The sequence below is a fragment of the Xyrauchen texanus genome, chromosome 19, assembly GCF_025860055.1.
Source record: "Xyrauchen texanus isolate HMW12.3.18 chromosome 19, RBS_HiC_50CHRs, whole genome shotgun sequence".
Lineage (NCBI taxonomy): Eukaryota > Metazoa > Chordata > Actinopteri > Cypriniformes > Catostomidae > Xyrauchen > Xyrauchen texanus.
The window spans coordinates 11,207,981-11,228,767 of record NC_068294.1 but is presented as its reverse complement, the minus strand read 5'-3'; the positions used below and the strand labels follow the sequence as shown (position 1 = coordinate 11,228,767).

Genomic DNA, 20,787 nt, shown 5'->3' with positions numbered 1-20,787 from the left:
TGAAATCCACACCTTTTTAACACTTCTGTGTACAAATGTGAAGGCTGCTGAATTGGTACAGGTAAACGTCATAATATGCATTACTTTAAAAAGAGCTTACGAACTACTAGTTAAGTCTTGTCTTAAGGACAGGTGGTGCAACCAAATTACGCACTGACTTATTTACAAACTAACTAATTAGTTACTAAGCCCTTAGTGTGAACGTAACATCCCAACTTACACACAGCTGGTGCAACCCTACCCAGGTGTATTGTTTTTCGAAGGCTAAAAGCTGTTTATTTGTGCACAGCATAGAGTTGCAGATGTTATGAACAGATTTGGCTTACTTGTTGCGTTTCTCTCATGCAACATAAAAAGAATATGAGAAAGTGTTACATATGATTACTACAAGCAATCCTGTTTTAAACAAGTCCAAAAACACAGTGATACAATGTGTAGATTCTGAGATACTGTAATCTTCACAGAGTGGATTTGACATCTGTGGCCAGTGAACGAAGGTCAGGCGGCTTATCCTGGGACCTAATGCCTGCCAGATCCAAAGTCTGTCAGTGCGACTTTTTTCTCTCTCTCCTTTTCTCCCCAATTTCGCATGCCGAAGTCCTCATGGTGGCATAGTGACTCACCTCAATCCGGGTGGTGGAGAATGAATCTCAGTTGCCTCTGCGTCTGAGACGTCAATCCGCGCATCTTATCATGTGGCTTGTTGAGCGCATTATCGTGGAAATGTAGGCATGTGGAGGCTTGCACTATTCTCTGCGGAATCCACACACAACTCACCGTGCGCCCCACAGAGAGCGAGTGTAGTGATATAGTGACCACGGGGAGGTTACCCCATGTGACTCTACCCTCCCTAGCAACCGGGCCAATTGGTTGCTTAGGAAGCCTGACTGGAGTTGCTCAGCATGCCCTGGATTCTAACTTGCGAATCCAGGTGTGGTAGTCAGCATCTTTACTTGCTGAGCTAACCAGGCCCCTTGTCAGTGTGACTTCTGTGTTTTTTTTCTCTCTGTCAACAATGCGATTTTGACCTGCTGTGACCTATAGTCAGGTGCGATTTTATTTCCGGACAATACAGTAAATAAATAAAAATAAAATTAAAAAAAGATTTGCTGTGCTGTTGCAAGAATTAATGCCCTTGGCATCTGTGACCTCATTATACAGCATACTTATGTTACTTGCGTTTTTTTTTTTTTTTGCATAGCCGAATTTGAAATATTCATGCTTGTAAGACAGACAAAAAACATGGACAAGTTCTTGAAAAGGAAAACTATTGATGATGGTTATGTGGGATAGTGGTGTGCCATGGGATTTTTAAAAAAGTGTGCAGCAGAAAAAAGTTTGGGAATCACTGACCAAAACCACAATGAGTTAATCTGCAAAAAAGAAATCACACAGCAGGATGTAAATTCTGCAATGCAATGCTTACCGAGACGGCACTTGGAAAGGAAGCATAAAGAAAGATAAGCTAAGTGTATGTGATGCTAGCAAAGCTATCTAGTTAACATTAGCAATTTGCCTCTTGCAGCATTCCATTAAACTTGGAAAGATACTATATTGTTTAAGAAAAGAGAGAGAAAAGTGAAGATTAGGTATTGAATAATTGTTTGATATAATCTGTACTTGATGGTTTCTAGGGGAAGAGTCATCCAGAAAACCTAATGTGATGCTTGCACAAAATGTTTATTGTTTTACGTGGATGGTAAAACTTGTAAAAGGAGTGTCGAATAAAGACGGTTAAGTTGATTTCAGCTCCTTAGTGTTTGTTTGTATTTGTTTGCTCATAGAAACTTCACACACATACAATTCACCTCTGCTATGCCTTTTGATTATTTTATTAAGACATTTCCCATGGTACACTGACACACACACACACACACACACACACACACACACACACACACACACACACACACACACACACACACACATATATATGGCAATAAAAGAGGTGAATGAAGAGGAATCTTCATTTGTTTTCTGTGGTTGTTTTTATGGGTATGTGGATCTTTAAGATCAATTTGAGGAGTGCCTATGGTTTGCATGTTCCACATTTTATTGTAAGTGTGTCATGCAGTGTGGGACTAGCACTGGTCTGGTCTTGGTGGTGACTCGGTCTTGCCCTGCCTTGGTCTCGACTTGGTCTCAACCCCTCAAAGTATTGGTCTTGTCTCGGTCTTGATACACTCTTGTCTTGGTCTTGACTTGGTCTCGTTTTAGGTGATCTTGACTACAACCCTGCTACATACTATCAAAATAGCTGAATGACTAGTAGAGGTCTGACCAGGGCCCAATGGAACTCGAGAACCCGCCGGGTTCGGGTCAGTTTTTCAAGTAGGACTTTGGATTTGGGTCGGGTTCCGGTTTGTAATGAATGAAACAATGATCAGGCTTACCGAACTTGTTTCGCTCTCTCACTCACAGACACGCAAGAACGAATGAGTTAGGGGTTGTTCACACCTAATGTTTTTTTTTGCATGCATCTGTTCTGGTTCCCCGTTTTTTCCTATGTAAATGCATGCTGGACGAATGCCTTTGACATTAACACCACATCTCGCTTTTCCTTCAGCTCCTCGCGCAGGACCGGCACATTTTAAACACCATGACAAGTTAAAAAGTAAAAAAAAATAAATAAATCCATGTTGAGACACCTGCGCTCGGTTTCATTCTTTAGGCTGCATCTAGATTGATTTTAGCGCAGTTGTCACAAAGATTCAACATTCTAAACAAGTTCAGGCAGCATAGAGTGGACTGTTACAGTGTTTCATTTTATTCCAGAGTTTTCTGCACCAAGACGGGACTTTTACATTATTTAATTTTATTCCACATTTTCAATGAAGTTTCAGTGCTTAAATGGTATGTCAATGCTTTTTTCCGTTTGGCTCTAGTGTACTGAGGGGCTCCTGTGTCTTGTTAAAACTGTATGTTTATACTTTCAGTACTGTTACGAATGTTGCCTATATGCTTACATAAAATACAGCCTATTGCAACAGTACTTGCTAGGAGAAGAAATTATATAGTAAGGGAATTCGGGTTTGGGTCAGGCTTAAAGTCTGATGGTATCGTTCGGGTCGGGTAGGGTCGGGACACATTGTCTCGAGTATGGGTCGGGTTCGGGTTTCATTTTAAGGCCCGTGCAGACAACTAATGACTAGTTGACTAATCAGTCTAATGATTCTTTTCAGCAAAACGGAACTTAGAATTTTCCCACCTCCTACTTGAAAATAATGACTGGAACGGTGCTCAAAGTTGGACATCCATCTTGTGAAGTTGGGGAAAAGATAAACCAACCTCACGAGAAGTGTCATTCCCTGTCTGTCACTCATTCGACATTGTGTCGATGTAGTGACACTAGGGATTCGCTATTGAGAGCCCCAATAACATTTGCTTTATTCAGAAAAGGCCAATGAAAATTGCAGCGTGGAATTTACATGCCGCTCTCAACCCCAGACATTCGGGTATAAAAGGAGATGGCATGCACCACTTATTCAGATTTGTTCTTCGGAGCCGAGTGAATGTGTGTGTTCATCCTGTCACCTTGCTGTCCGCTGGAATTACGGAGCATATCAGCAGTCACCCTCGCACGGTTGAGTGGTGTGCTTCCCCTGGGTGCTTTGGCAGCTGAGTCCACAGGTGTAAAAGAATATATTCTAAAAGAGTATATTTCCTCTAAAAGAGCTCGCACAAATGATTTATGTCTTTTTAAAGATGTCCTTTCACTTTTGTGCTACTGGGTGTGGCCGGTACCTCTCCCCACTGGATGGCCAAGAAATCTGTCTCGAGTGCTTGGGTCGCCAGTAAGCTAAGGCAGCTTTTCTGGAGGGGTCATGTTCTCACTACAAGAACATGCCCATGAGAACATTGCCAGCCAACCAGTTTGCTACACTTAGACTCATCAGATCACATGACATCGTGATCATTGTTCAGCAAACAGCATCTTAAAAAGGACATTCCTTAATCCAGAAACATCTCACACAAAGTAACAGTACATTACAGATTTAACCTTCTAAAGTGTAAAGAATGCATTTAAATCCAAGATTTATAAAATACCTAGGCTTGATAGGTAATTCAGACAATTGCATTGAACTGTGGTAACTTGTAAACTGACAAATGAATGATTATAGCCTGATATATCTCTTTAAAATGTGTTTAAAGTTTTATCTATGTTGTATAACCAATGAATTAACTAGTATGATTTCTAACCAGGGATTGTAATGTGTTGTTACCTACACATACAATATTAATGAAAGAATGTCAAGTTTATTATGCAAACGGTTGCTTAGTTACATAAAGGAAGCTGATGTCAACGAATATCATGTCTCTTGTACCATTCTCAAGATATAAAAGTTCATGTTTACAAATGCACTATTTTTGAGCAGGAGATTTGCAAGAATCCGAAACAAAGGACCATAAAATTAACTATCGGAAAAGACAGTCCAGTTGACCATGTGACTCTGAAAAGTCACTTCTGATTGGCGCAGGCTAACCAAGATGTTTGACGTCATTTCAATGATGGTGGCGGCCAATGAAAATAAAACAAACATTTAAGTATTACTGCATGGAATGTATGAATATACAATATAAAAGAATGCAAGCATTCTGTGTCTATGACTTTTATGTTTTTGCCATAGTTGTCAGTTAATTGTCATAAGAACACAAACTGTTCTTGTTGAGTCATGGCGCCATCTTGTGTTGTGTACATGTGACCGTGGAGTTTGATTGAATGGAATGCACTGAGGTCAGAAGTGGGAAACTTTAACTCAGGGCTGACCAAAATTGTAATCACTGCTTCCAGTGACCTAAACTGGAATTGATGCCGAGGTGAAATGTCAACAGGGTGGCACCAAAAGTGAGTTGTAATTTTGTAATGCAGTCAGCAGGAATTATTATTTTGATAGAACCTACACCTCTGCTTAAACCTTAACCATAAACTTAGATGTCATTGGAGGAAAAATTGTATTTTAGTGCAAAAATGCTACCTCTGAATCACGCTCATCATTGTTTATGTGAATGCGATAACTTCCTGGTTTCCACAGGACCAGCGCCTGAACCCATGTCATGGAGATTGTAGCACAAAAGGAAAAGGTGAACTCATTTGAATCTATGCAAAGCGTCAATTGTGCGTGGTCAAATTTAAAGAGAAAACGTTTGGTTACGTATGTAAGCTCCGTTCCCCGAGGGAGGGAACGACACGTTGTGTCGGAGAAGCGACACTAGGGGTCTCTCTTGAGCGCCGATATTCACCTCTGATCTATGAAAAAAGGCCAATGAGAGTTGGCAGCCAGTATTTGCATGTCCGCCCCGGACATACGGGTATTTAAGCGGCGCAAATCACGGGAGTTCATTAAGGATTTTTCTGAGGAGCCGGAAATGGTCCGGCCACAACAGTGGCTCGGTTCAGTGACATGGCGGAGGAAAGACACAACGTGTCGTTCCCTCCCTCGGGGAACGGAGGTTACATACGTAACCAAACGTTCCCCTTCTGTCGCTCTCTCCACGTTGTGTTGGAGAAGCGACACTAGGGGACCCATTCCAATCTTGCCATGCGCTGAACATTGTACGTGGACCGCTGATACAGAGGCGGGCAGGGATTTCATCCAATGCCACGCATCGTCTGTACCTGGCTGCACGTACCCTTCCCCAATGCCCCATAAGAACATCGGAGTCCTTCTAGTTACCCTGGGAGGGGAACAAGGCGATGTTTTCCAACATGGGAACGGGCCTGCCTGGCTGGGCCTCTTTTCTCTCTATGTTTCTCGCATAGAGCAATCATGGCCGGGGCCCTTACACACATATAGGGAAGGGGGTCTTACCCAGACCCTGCGGATACCACACCTGCCCTTTTTCTTGGGGAGGAAAAGTGGTAGACACGTCACACAGCCGTCTTAGGGCTCGTGTGGAAAGTATGTTGCGGTGGTAGATCCAGCCTTGAAAGGGGGGAGTTGCTACAGCACGGCGACCGAGGCAGCTGTAACTGCCTAAGGGAGACACGGGGGTCCGCTCGTAAGGGGACAGAACCGTGGAATTACACACAGGGGGAGTCCGAACAGGAGGCCTTCTTATTTTACCTGTGGAGCCCCTATACCAGTACGGGGTGGCCATCAGGGTACCCGCAGTGGCTTGGGTCGGCAAGTTCCTCCGCTGAACCGCGGACCCGGAGGGCTGGGGAGGAATCGACCAGGGGCCCGACTCGGAGTGGGGCGCCCTGGGAAGAAGGCACACTACTTTACCTTGACGTCAGGAAAAGGGCGCTGGGCGCAAGTGATCCACACGGCCGGTCGGTCTACATGTTACCGAGTTCTACGGGCTCGGACCTGAGAAAACACGAGACGCAACCTACTCAACGCGGAGGTTGTAAAACCTCGCGAAGGTGTTGGGTGTTGCCCAACCCGCGGCTCTACAGATGTCTGCTAGGGAGGTGCCCTTGGTCAGTGCCCACGAGGACGCAACACCCCTTGTTGAGTGAGCTCGGACCCGTAAGGGTAGGGGCACGGCCTGGGTGTGATAAGCCAGTGTGATGGCATCGACAACCCAGTGGGCGAGCCTCTGTTTGGAGACGGCATTCCCTTTCTGCCGTCCCCCAAAGCAGACAAAGAGCTGCTCAGAGCGTCTGGTGCTCTGTGTGCGGTCCAGGTAAATGCGCAGGGCACGCACTGGACACAGCAACGAAAGGGCTGGGTCTGCCTCCTCCCGGGGCAGCGCTTGCAGGTTCACTACCTGATCTCGGAATGGTGTGGTAGGAACCTTGGGCACATAGCCCGGTCGCGGTCTTAGACGTATCTGCTGGACCGAACTCCAGGCAAATGTCGCTGACAGAGAACGCTTGCAGGTCCCCGACCCTCTTAATGGAGGCGAGCGCGATCAGCAGGGCCGTCTTAAGAGAGAGGGCCCCGAGTCCAACTGATTCGAGCGGCTCGAAGGGAGGTCTCTGGAGTCCTGCCAAGACTACCGAGAGATCCCAGGAGGGAACTAGGCCTGGCCGGGAGGGATTCAACCTCCGGGCGCCTCTCAGGAACCTGAGGATCAGGTCGTGCTTACCCAAAGACTTGCCGTCTACAGGATCATGGTGGGCGGCGATAGCGGCAACATACACCTTGAGGGTGGACGGGGACAGCCTCCTGTCCAGCCTCTCCTGTAGGAACAGAAGCACTGACCTAATCGCGCATCTCTGCGGGTCTTCGGCTCGGGAAGAACACCAATCTGTGAACAAGCGCCACTTTAGGGCGTAAAGGTGCCTGGTAGAGGGGCTCTGGCTTGGTTGATGGTATTCATAACGGTCGCCGGTAAGCCGGCTAGCTCTTCCGCGTCCCGCCCAGGGACCAGACGTGGAGGTTCCAGAGGTCTGGGCGCGGGTGCCAGAGCGTGCCCCATCCCTGAGAGAGGAGGTCCTTTCTCAGGGGAATTCGCCAGGGAGGAGCTGTCGCGAGGAGCCTGAGTTCCGAGAACCAAGTCCGAGTGGGCCAGTAGGGGGCCACCAACGTGACTTGCTCCTCGTCCTCCCTGACCTTGCACAGCACCGGTGCAAGAAGGCTCACTGGGGAAATGCGTACATGCGCAGCCCCGAGGGCCAGCTGTGTGCCAGCCGTCTGTCCCGAGGGGAGCCTCTGTTAGGGCATACCAGAGCGGGCAGTGGGAGGTTTCCTGGGCGCGAACAGGTCTACCTGGGCCTTGCCAAACCGTTCCCAAATCAGCTGGACCGACTGGGGGTGAAGCCTCCACTCCCCGCCGGGCAGGCGTTGTCGTGATAGCGCGTCCGCTACGACGTTGAGCTTGCCGGGGATGTGAGTGGCACGCAGCGACTTGAGTCGCTGCTGGCTCCACAGGAGGAGACGGCAGGCGAGTTGTGACATGTGGCGGTAGCTTACGCCGCCTTGGCGATTTATGTACGCCACCACCGTGGTGCTGTCCGATCTCACGAGGACATGTTTGTCCCGAACTAACGGGAGGAACTTCCTGAGAGCAAGAAGGATGGTCAGCAACTCCAGGCAATTGATGTGCCAACGCAGCAGGGCCCCTTTCCAACGGCCCGCTGCTGCGTGCCCGCTGCACACGGCACCCCACCCGGACCGGGAGGCGTCGGTTGTGACCAGGACGCATCGGGACACCTGCTGCAGGGGCACTCCTGCCCGTAAAAAGCAGAGGTCTGTCCAGGGTCAGAGTGTTTTGAGGCAGGCGGGGGTGATCCTTACCCGCAGCGGTGCCATGCTTGTCTAGGGACTCGAGTCTGGAGCCAGTGCTGGAGTATGCATCATATGCATCAACCCCAGCGGCGCGACCGCCACGGAGGACGCCATATGCCCCAGGAGACTCTGGAAAAGTTTTAGAGGGACCACTGTGCCTGGCTTGAAGGAAGCGAGGCAGTCCAGCACCGACTGAGCACGCTCGCTCGTGAGACGTGCTGTCATTGAGACTGAGTCTAACTCCAACCCGAGAAAAGAGATGCTCTGAACCGGAGTGAGCTTGCTCTTTTCCCAGTTGACCTGAAGCCCCAAGCGGCTGAGGTGCCGGAGCACCTGGTCTCTGTGTGTGCATAGTAACTCTCGAGAGTGTGCTAGGATGAGCCAGTCGTCGAGGTAGTTGAGAATGCGGATGCCGGCTACTCGTAGCGGGGCAAGGGCCGCCTCTGCGACTTTCGTGAAGACGCGAGGGGACAGAGACAGGCCGAAGGGGAGGACTTTGTACTGAAACGCCTGGCCGTCGAACGCGAACCGTAGGAAGGGTCGGTGTCATGGCAAAATTGAGACGTGGAAGTATGCGTCCTTCAGGTCCACCGCTGCAAACCAATCTAGATGCTGAACGCCAGCCAGAATATTTCTCTTCGTAAGCATTTTGAACGGGAGTTTTAACAAGGCCCGATTGAAAACTCGCAAGTCCAGGATTGGTCGTAAGCCGCCGCCTTTCTTGGGTACAATGAAGTAAGGGCTGTAGAAACCCTTCCTCATTTCGGTTGGAGGGACGGGCTCTACCATGCCCTTGGCTAAGAGGGTCGCAATTTCTGTGCGCAGGGAACTGGCGTGCTCGCCGTGTACTGCGGAAAAGCGGACGCCAATGAAGGAGGGCGGGAGCCGGGCAAACTGAATTGCGTAACCGAGTCGAATGGTCCGGTGCAGCCAGCGTGATGCGTTGGGAAGCGAAAGCCATGCTTCCCAGCTCTGCGCTAGGGGCACCAAAGGGACGAGTATTTTGGACATACCCGGCGGGCCTCGCGAGCGGGCGGAACAGGTAATGCAGCGTCGGGCGGCCGTTCGCGGCCTGAGGCTGAGGTGCTGAGAATAGACTCAAAGCACTTACCTTGCTCCGCGCGCCCGGCAGGGGGCGGGTTCTTGACTGAGGAGGAGGTCTGATGTTGGCGTCTGGACTCGTCTGAACCGGCCAGCCGGGGGACAGTCGTGGGCAGGTGGAAGGCGGGATCGCCGCGTCCGGTGTACCGGGACTGTTGTGATCTGAAAGCACATTGCCGTGAGAACGGCATTTGCGGGCCAGGTGACCCAGAGGCAACGGAAATAGCTCTTTTATTGAGAATGTGGGTACCACAGCCCCCATCAGGGGGTGTGGCAAATGAAAAAACAAAGGATTCTCCTCCCGGCCCTCCACCGGGGCACGGAGCGGTCTTACCACCTCTGGAGCTAACGTCTTCGGCTCTGGGTCAGCTGTCTCAGGAACGCTTGGGAGCCTTCTGGGTCCTGGAGGGGGTTCATGAGACAGGGGGCGTGCGCCGCCTGCGGAGTGCTCGACGCTGGGGCTGAGAGCTCGGCCCTGGTTGAGGTGGAGCAGGAGCTGGTTTCCTCGCAGGGGGACGCCCTCGGCGGGCAGACGGGGCAGGGCTCGTAGCGGCAGGTCTGCGGCGGGGCATGATGTGCGAAATGGCCTCCGTCTGCTTCTTCACTGCGGAGAACTGTTGGGCGAAGTCCTCGACGGTGTCACCGAAAAGGCCAATCCGGGAGACAGGTGCGTCCAGGAAGCGTTTTTTGTCAGCCTCACGCATCTCGACCAGGTTGAGCCAAAGATGGCGTTCCTGGACCACTAGCTTTGGCGTTCCAGCGCGTCCAGCCGTAGTGTAGGCCTTCGCGTTAAGCAAGGATGTTGTCCTACAGGGCTTGGATGGGAGTACGGGGCGACCCTGCCAGGAGGTAGGGCTACCGGGGCATAGATGGTGCGCAACTGCCCTATCAACCTGGGGAATCGCGTCGTACCCGTGGCGCTCTCCGCCGTCGAGGGTGGAGAGAGTGGAGCGGGTGGCACCTAGACGAGCGGAGAGCGGGGCTCTCCACGTAGACGCCAGCTCATCATGCACCTCCGGGAAGAAAGGGACCGGGGATGCAAGGCCGCGAACGGCGCTGCCCCCAGGAACCAATCATCCAACCGAGAAGGCTGTGGGGAGGATGGAGGGTTCCAGTCCAACCCCACGCTCAAGGCGGCCCGGCAAGCATGTCGGACATCTGAGCTGCCGGCCTCAGCCTGGGCCTGCTGGCCCGAGCGGCAGTCCAGGGGAGTCCTCGGCATCAGACACCGCGACTCTCCGATGCAGCGGCGAGCTCATCTGCTTGAGACTCGGGAGGATAGACAGCCGGGCCGTGAGGCGAGCCGCTATCGCCGCTGAGCGTGGACGGAGACCAGCGAGCGTGTCGGGAACGGAGGTTCGCGGGGGCTAACCGGCGAAACTGCACCCGCTGCCGCCCCAAATCGCCTCCAGCGCCAACCGCACCGTCCTTAATCCCGTGGGAAGAAGGAGCAATGCGGGGTGCAGCTGGGGTGGCTTGCTTTCTGTTGAAAGCGAGCCGCGACCGCAACGTGGTCATGGTCATGTTCTCGCAGTGAGAACATGAACCATCCACACACGCCGCCTCGGTGTGATCGCGGCCCAAACACACGAGACAGCGCCTGTGGCCGTCTGAAGCAGAATGCACTCTACCGCATCCAGGAACGACACAGGGGCGGAAAGGCATCTTGAAAAAGACGCGTCCTTAAAAGGACGTTCAATGCCGCTGTGTTTGCTCTTTTAGAGAAAATTACTCTTTTAGTAAAAAACTCTTTTAATACACAGTGTGTGTGTGTGTGTGTACGTGTCTTTGCTGTCGAAGCGCTCAGGGGCAACAGTGCACGCCGTGCACTGAGAAGGAGAAAGCCGCTGTTGTGCGCCGTCAAGATCCAACAGCATGCAGATCGTCAGAGGAAAACAGGAACGTTTAAGTGGCGTGTAACTCGCAGCAAACTGCAGACAGACCATCGGCTCCGAAGAAATTTTCTGAATGAACTCCCGTATTTGCGCCGCTTAAATACCCATATGTCCGGGGGCGGGACATGCAAATACTGGCTGCCAACTCTCATTGGCCTTTTTTCATAGATCAGAGGTGAATATCGGCGCTCAAGAGAGACCCCTAGTGTCGCTTCTCCGACACAACGTGGAGAGCGCGACAGAAGGGGAACCAGGAAAAGCTGCATTGTCCATGGTATGGAACCTACCCTCCACTATGCCTCGCTCCCTTTATTTACTGTTGCTAACGCTGTAAAACGCTGTATAACACCTAGAACAACAGTGTAGTTAACTGTGTTAGTTCATAATGCTTAATGCATTTACTAATTTTAATGAATAGAACATTCAAGTTCTAGTTGTTATCAAAATGCTTACATCATTATTGACCAAAGATTCTAAGAATTTTATTATATATATTTTTGCTTGTTTTGCCTACCTCTAAATTGAACCATCCTTATTGGTAATGCATGTGACCACAACAAAAACTATGGATTCCACAAATGAGTATCAGCACGGGTAATAAAAACTCTTCACACTTGACCTCTACTTCTGCACATATTATTGGGAGTGTTTGCTCACTCTCTATCTCCATTTATCTCTGTCTCTTTGTATCTCAACAATCCATATCAGCAAACAGTTGTGTCCATACAGAGTTTAAATGGAACATTGTATGAAGAGAGTTACTGAGACGAGTCCCTTCTTCTGATTTCTGCTGGGAGTGAAGCAGGCCCACATTAACCATTAATAAAGTACAAGCGTTCTGCTAACCACATTTCATAATAATGACTAGATAAATTACAGGGAAAGACAATGAAAGCCCTGCTCCATTCTGTGGTTCTTCACACTCTATAGGAGCACTTTAAATTGTGGCTCTCCACAGGGGAGCTGAAAGCCAACATCCCAAGAGACGATAAGAATGAAATACAAGGTGAATAATCAACCTGTGAAGTGTTCTCCAGTCAGGCTTCCTAAGCAACCAATTGGCCCGGTTGCTAGGGTGTTTAGAGTCACATTGGGTTAACCTCCTCATGGCCGCTATAATGTGGTTCACACTCTCGGTGGGACATTTGGTGAGTTGTGAGTGGATGCCGCAGAGAATAGCGTGAGCCTCCATTAGGGTTGCAGCGGTATACCAGTTTTGCGGTATACCAAGGTAAGAAAATTGACGGCTATCATACCATGTACATTTGCTTATCTATGGTGTTGAGAAATAAAATGCAACCAGACAGAGAATCTCACCTGTGCGTGCGCATCTCTTTTCCTCCTCGACTGCCTGTCAGGCTCGTAAACTTGCACCACACACACACACACACACATGCAGCTGAGAAAATGTAAGAGAGAAGTGAGGCGAGGGGTTCTGACATAAGTGAATGTGTGAGTTAAAGCAGTGTTTCTCAACTCATGGACAGCAGGGAAAGAACAATGCCATGGTTCTCCCATTGAAGATATTTTGGCGGCCTTCCAAGTGATAGCCTATTTAGGACTGCAGAGGCTAATTTAATGATAATCTCGCAATCAGCTAAAGGCTTCTCATCTGCACATTTGCTCACGTGTAACAGAACCAGCTCAGGCTAATGATCTGCTCTGCTCTCCGGTACTTCCGGGCTTCCCTCGATATTTCGGAGCGCAGACCTCAAAACTGATGTGACCAATTTAAATTCTAGTGAGACTTTTCTAGTTTAAAGCATTATGGAGGAAGTCAAGTCAAACCTCTCAAACAGTAGTCAGCCCAGACATGCCAAACAGCATTGAGGAGGAAAATAGCAACACTGTGCTATGCAAGTACTATGCTATGCGCTACCTTTACAAACAATTTTCACGATTTTACAAGAGTAAAAGTTAAAAATTTTAATAAGTTATATTTTGACTAAATGTTTTAGTTTCTTATGAAATAATCTAAAGGTAGAATCTATTAGACCTCATTTTATATCTACAGAGGCAGTTGTAGTTAAAGTTTCAAGATGTGTTTCAGCTAGTATTTATTATTTCATAAATACTATAATTTGTTATTATTATTATTATTTAAGACTAGCTACACTTACCTAACCATGGTAATGTGGAGCCTTTCCTCCTGTGTAATATGTATGTTCTGTTTGAATTATGTTTGAAATTAGGAAACAAACAGGATAATTATGGGCTCATATAAGTAAATATGCTCTTCAATTATTAAAATGTGGGAGAGAAAACTTCCTGTAGAATGTGACCCAGGATACATAAAATATAGGTTACGTTTTTACTATGTTTACTATGTATTTCCAATGTAAAATCTGTCCTGAAACAAAACCAGTTGAGAACCACTGAGTTAAAGGTACAGACAGGAGCAGTCTGGCTGAGCTGTCACGCATCTACATTATTAATAATCATAGGACATTACTTTAAACGCTCACAAAGCTGATGTTATTTTTCATTTAGTAGTTAATTTATCATGCTATGCTAACATATAAACTAACATGCTTTAGTTATATAACATGTTATAGTTACATTCTATTTTTATCATGTTTATAATTTGGTTTATTATAATAATTCTGCTTTCTTATTAATTCGATTTATTTTATTTACTATCAAAAGGAAGTTTTTTTTTTTTTACACATTCTTCCATTTAAAAAAATGGTTTCAAGTTTCAAATATAATAAAGTGTTTGTTCAACCAAAAAAAAAGTTTTTCACTCCTTTAAGGGTCATTGTAACTGATAATAACAATTGTGTAATACCGTATACCCTGATATTTTCTGAGGCGATTATCGCACCGTGAAAATCTCATGCCGTTGCAACCCTAGCCTCCACACGTGCTAGGTCTCTGCGGTAACGTGCATAACAAGCCACGTGATAAAATGCACAGATTGACTGTCTCGGACACAGAGGCAATTCATCCTCTGCCGAGTCGCTGGCGAGTCACTACGCCACCACAAGGACTTATGATGAAAATCCTATGATGTGTTAGACCCAAAACATATTCTATAAAGGTATGTGAACGCAAACACTTAAGGCTACTCAAGCAGGATTTCAAGCATAACTGCACTCTGAAAAATGTCAGACCGTAAATTCATAATTCAGTGCATAATACCAAGTTGTTTTCTCTTTTATCTACAAACTTGGCAGAGCAACAAGATTATTGTTAATCTCTTGGCAGATCTTAACAGTAATCTTATGACCCAAATTTAAAATGTAATATGCTACACCACTTTTTGAATTTAAAGTAATTAGATTACAGTAACTAATTACTTTGTAATACGATTACAATCTGCAAACAAACCGAGTTCTTGAGTGAACATGCGTGCCACTGTGAATGAGCTTCTGTTATGAACTCATGAACATGCAACTGACATCAGGTCTGATTTCCAGTTCTTTCTCAAACCCCCCCTAAAAAAAAAAATATGACTCGCAAGCCACATGGACTATTTTTATTGAACACTTGGGTTATTTTTTAAGCTTTAAAGTGAGGCACTATAAAATGCCATTGCATTGAAAAGATGGCCAGCAATATTCGTTAAAATATCTCTTTTGTTTTCAACATAAGAAACTCATACTGGTTTAGAACAATATGAGGGTACGTAAATAATGACAGCAATTCGAATTTTGGGTGAACTATTCCTTTAAGTATGTACAATGGAAATGCACACTTGCAATGAGTTGGCTAAGCATTATGCATATTTAAGGCCATCTGGCTGCAAAACTGCACTTTTTTGCAAGCAAGCACAGGGCTCCCATAAAACTATTTGTTCTAGAAGCTCTTCTGCTCACAGGAAGTCAAATGGAACCATCCTGAAATCTCACAAGCTTTCACTTCACCACACTCTGCCCTCTAGCATCTGTTTGAACTAATCAGGAAACAGATGATAACGGCCAACAGAAGTTCTTATAAGAAAAAAAATATATATTGACGGAGGAACAGCAATAATGGTGCCACTCCCGAGGACACCAACATCAATGTTGCTGTGGTGCTATGGCAACAGCTGCTGCAGAACTGTGAGGTTTAACATCATTAAAAGAACAGAAGAACAAACAGGAACAGGAAAGGTTGCATGAAGAGGCAAAGAAAACAAACAGCCACTGTAAACTAAGTGAGTGCTGTAACCCAGGGGATTGCAAGACCTTGGACAGCTCAAGATTCTTTGATCTGGAAAAGTGACCTTCCTTTAAAAAAAACAAAAAAAAAACACGACCCAACCATATACAAACCATACTTATGAAACTGAACAAAGTGTGTTTACGCAGCCCTCCAAGGTGACCTTTACAGGTGATTTGGGTGCTTCCCAGGTTGTCTAGTGGCTAATGGGACTGATTCAAGGTCGCAGTCCACTTAGTGATCAATAATGGACATCTGTATTTCAATCAATCAAGGGACAGTTGTGGTGGTACTCACTCTGTGGGCACTGCTCGCTGGTACAGTTGAGGGACTGAAGATCCAGGCCTTGACACTCCTTGCCTCCGGTCCCGGGCATAGGCTGGGTACATTCCCTACTCCTCCACATGGTGCAGTCTGCTCCGCAAGGTGACCACTTACTCCATTCGCTCCATCCTCCATCCACTAAATGTACACGCATATACAAATACAGAGGAAGAAGAATTATAAATCCATCACACCTTAGGTCAGAAACATGTATGAAACATGTACATATACACACGTATACAAACACAGACAGAAATACTTGGCCAATGTAGTGCTAGGATGCATTCACACAGTACTTACGTAACATTCTTATAGCGGTAGCTATAAGTAGCTAGTTATAAACATGTCGACTTTAACTACCTTTAACTAACTGAATTCTCTTCTAAATGTTATTCTGCTATAAGTTGACCTGAAAGAGAAAACTTACTGTAGAAAACTACATTTTATACTAATGACCACACTAATGCTAATGCCCTATGTGCTCGGTAGTTGACCTGAGAGAGAAAACCAATAATAGAAACTTCAGTTTATGCCATTGACCACGCTAATGCTAATGGCATATGCTAATGCTAATAACGTAAGCTCAGTAGTTGACCTGAGAGAGAATACTGATCGTAGAAAACTTGTTTATGTTAATTTCCACACTAATGCTAATTTCATACACTTGGCGTTTGATCTGAAAGAGAAAATTTATCGTAGAAAACTACAGATTATGCTAATGCCCACACTAATGATAATACCTATGCTAATGCCATAGCCTCAATAATTTACGTGAAAGAGAAAATTGACAGATGAAAACTAGTTTACACTAGTATTAATGCTAATGCCATACACTTAGTAGTTTACCTAAAAGAGAAAACGGATCATAGAAAACTATAGGTTGCGCTAATGACCTAACTAATGCTAATGCCATAAACTCAGTCCTCTTGTGGCAATGCTAAGAAAAATGAATTACAGTCTGACACGTTTTGGGACTAATTGATTGAAATCAATTTTGTGTTGCTAGAAGCATTTGCATTCATGTACTTGAAAAAAGTATGTTTCGGGCCATAAAGAGATTATTAAGGGGTTGGTACAACATGAGGGTGAATACATTTTGGTAAACTACCCATTTAACATGCCACATCAAGTTTCAGTCTAACACCTGGTCTTACCAAGCATGACCATAATAATTTATCTTTATGGTATACATAGTCTGTTCATAGGGGGTTTGTCAATGTAATAAGAGGTCTGTAAGTCGCTTTGGATAAAAGCGTCTGCCAAATGCATAAATGTAAATGCCTACTAATGTCAATTATACACACATAGATACACAAAGAGTTTGTGACGTTGTGATGCATTAAATAATGTGGCTTATGCAACATTAGTGCTGTCCTACTTCCTGTTATGGGGACCATGCCTCTCTACATGATACACTCGACCACACGCAGACGTATGGCCTCTGGTGTCAATACACACGCACATCAACCATATTTAAAAACTAATCCTTGTCCCCAGCCTCTTTGTTGATTTGCATTAGAGTATAGACTGATTTATGTAGCTGCAGCTATGGTTTTATATAACAATTTTCAACCAAGGGTCCATGAATAGGGTGGCCAGATGTCCCGTATTTAAGCACTTTTTTCTTATTTGAAAAAAAAAAACTGTGCTCAGCGAGTATTGACACTGACTACCACTCCTGAAGTCACAAGTTTGAATCCAGGGTCTCCTAAGCAACCAAATTGGCCCGGTTGTTAGGGAGGGTAGAGTCACATGGGGTAACCTCCTCGTGGTCGCAATTAGTTGTTCTCACTCTCAATGGGGCTAGTGGTAAGTTGTGCGTGGATCACGGAGAGTAGTATGAGCCTCCACATGCGAAGTCTCCACGGCATCATGCACAACGAGCCACATCATAAGATGCGCAGATTGGCGGTCTCAGAAGCAGAGGCAACTGTGACTTGTCCTCCACCACCTGGATTGAGGTGAGTAACTGCGTCACCACGAGGACCTACTAATTAGTGGGAATTGGGTATTCCAAATTTGGAGAAAAGGGGATAAAAAAGAAAACAAAAATGTGTTTTGTCCTGTATTTCCCCTCTCCTAAAATTTCTCTATTAACTATGCGGCTTAGCCAAGGATACGGCTTGTAAAATCAATACAATCACACAGTGTTATTTGAAGAACATGATTGGATTAAACTATCCAATCACAATCCCCTATAAATAAACGTCCAGTTAGTGAACTGATTAAAGAGTAAGTTTGAAAGAGCACACAGATGAAATTGCAGCTGGAAAAATGTCAAGGAAGCGTGCATGTACATTAGCCAAGGTCGTGGAGTTTGTTTTATGCCTGCCTGGGACATCTGCATCTGTGGAGCGTGTGTTCTCATTAATGAATGCAGTATGGACACCAGATAAATCTCAACTCAGTGTAACAGTCATGAAGGCAATGCTGTTCGTACGTCTTAATTTTGGACTGCTCTGCATTTTACGATAAACTCTTGAAAGACATGTGCACACTGAGAAAAACTGCTGCCAGCGAAAGGTACAAGGTGACAACAGTTACAGATGCGGATGCACCCTCTACTTCGCATTGAGCTGCGCCTAGGTATGGATATGTCAATTAAATTTTTGCTGGGAGGGGGCTGTCCCGTTTTCCACAAGCAGGAATCTGGTCACCCTATCCATGATGATACTACAGGGGTTCCACAGAGAAGACTCTTAAAATATATAGAAAACACACATCCACCAACTTTTTACTAGATTACAAATTTTAATATCAAAAGAATAAGGAAAAATTAGTTTTCAATGATTCGTGTCCTTGGCAGGTCTATGGAGCGATATAAGCAACAGTTTTGAAAATATGAGGATAAAAGGCAGGTGGAAAATCCTGCATGCCTGTGTGTGCTCAGCATAACAGCACACAATTTCCAATTTCCTCCTAAGTCATAGGAGTATTTTATTTTCATTTTCTCCTCACAGGGGCGTGTTATTCGACAGTTGGACTGGAGGCCGTATTGGAAGTCTTTTTCCAGCTGACGTTGTACCAAGCTGGGGAAGGTTACTACAGGGCTAATGTGAGCAGCTCTGGTAATGAGCTCTCTAGGGGCACTGAGCGGCACCCTCACAGGACCAAGAGCAGAGGGTGAATTATGGTACTTGGATACAGAGTTACTGATGACTCTATTCGACAGACCCTGGATCAGTCACTGTGGGCAGCTAATTAACCCCTGCCTTTATGGGGTTTTTAGTACATCACTGCAGAGCTAACTAGAAATGTGCACAATACATATTTTTAAAGTCAACTAGTCAATGAGTTGACTGAACATCTAGTCAACTAATTTGTGTTAAAGAAATCCTGTATCCTTAAAGGTCCTGTAAGCAACTTTAGCCATTCTGGAACTTCCACCAGACTTAGCTGTTGATTAGCCGAAGCCCATCTACCTCAAGGTTCGATGTGTTTTGCATTCTGAGATTCTATTCAGTTCACTACAAGTTACATCTGAGTTACCGTAGACTTTCTGTCAGCTCAAACCAGTCTGGTCATTCTCTTTTGACCACTCTCATCAACAAGGCATTTTCACATGCAAAACTGCCGCTCAGTGGATGTTTTTTGTTTTTGGCACCATTCTGAGTAAACTCTGAAGACTGTTGTGTGTGAAAATCCCAGGAGATTAGCAGTTACAGAAATACACAAACCAGCCCTTCTGACACAAACAATCATGCCCCTGACAAAATCAATGAGATCACATTTTTTCCTCATTCTGATGGTTGTTGTGAAAAATAACTGAAGACCCTGACTCGTATCTGCATAATTGTATATGTCACACTGCTGCCACACAATTGGCTGATTACATAATCACATGAATAAGTAGGTGTACAGGTTTACCTGATAAAGTTCTCAGTGAGTGTATGCTATAATGTACATTTACATTTATTCATGATGCAATCATCAATGCCTTAAACTTGATGCAAACAAACAGTGTCAGCCAGTGCAGTTTGAAGAAGATAGGTTTGACATGCACTCTCTTGGGCTCATTGAAATAACATGTTCTAAAAAAGATGTTTCTTCGAAGGTTATTTACTGACCTTAATAGTTCTATTTAGAGCTACATCTTCCTGAAGAACCCTTTTGTGCTAAAATGTTTTTACCATTGAGCATTATTGGTTCTTTATTCCCGCCCTTTTGATGTAATTGTCAATAAATTATTACAATGCCACCGCTTCATTGGCTCATTCACAGCACTGGAGTCCTTGCAGCTCAACTGACCAATTTCACAGACTGTCCACAGGTAAACTTTATATATTTAAATAAAACAATATATATATTTAACCATTAATTTTAGCAGGAATGTTATCAGGGATAACAAATCCCATTAGCACAGTTAAATGGAAGTGAGCATTTGCTTATTTTTCTTTCACTTCACTCAATGTTTTTGAAAGTAAAACTATGACGAATATAAAGATTACAGTTATGATTATTTAATACAATGCAATTTCTTTGGATCATAGGTTTACAGTTAAAATGCAGCTACACTACATCTTTTAGCTGTGTTTTGTGAGGATACTTCTCTCCGCTTCTCCACTAAGCACATGAGTGATAAAGACTGAATTAGCGATCCATATCACATTTTGGAATGTTTCAGATATTTACTTGGGTTAATTTTCTTGGTTAACATTTAGCACAGTCTCAAAATAAAAAAATATACAAAACAAAAACCTATCACACTTTATTTCACTGCTTCTTTTTCACATTGTTAAGGGCTCACATTATTGTCCACAAACAGTATCTCACAAAAGTGAGTACACCCCTCACATTTTTGTAAATATTTGATTATAACTTTTCATGTGACAACACTGAAGAAATGACACTTTGCTACAATGTAATGTAGTGAGTGTACAGCTTGTATAACAGTGTAAATTTGCTGTCCCCTCAAAATACCTCAACACACATCCATTAATGTCTAAACCGCTGGCAACAAAAGTGAGTACACCCCTAAGTAAAAATGTCCAAATTGGGCCCATAGTGTCAATATTTTGTGTGGCCACCATTATTTTCCAGCACTGCTTTAACCCTCTTGGGCATGGAGTTCACCAGAGCTTCACAGGTTGCCACTGGAGTCCTCTTCCACTCCTCCATGATGACATCACAAAGCTGGTGGATTTTAG

At 45.3% G+C, this 20,787-nt stretch overlaps 1 protein-coding gene across 1 annotated transcript in view; it reads right to left on the bottom strand.

Moving 5' to 3' along the window:
• Positions 1 to 20,787, bottom strand: part of unc5a (unc-5 netrin receptor A) — a 323,606-nt gene that overhangs the window by 56,396 nt on the left and 246,423 nt on the right. The window contains exon 7 of the mRNA XM_052149893.1: positions 15,614 to 15,778. Within this exon, the coding sequence (XP_052005853.1) occupies positions 15,614 to 15,778 (165 nt within the window). The remainder of the gene's footprint in view (positions 1 to 15,613; positions 15,779 to 20,787) is intronic.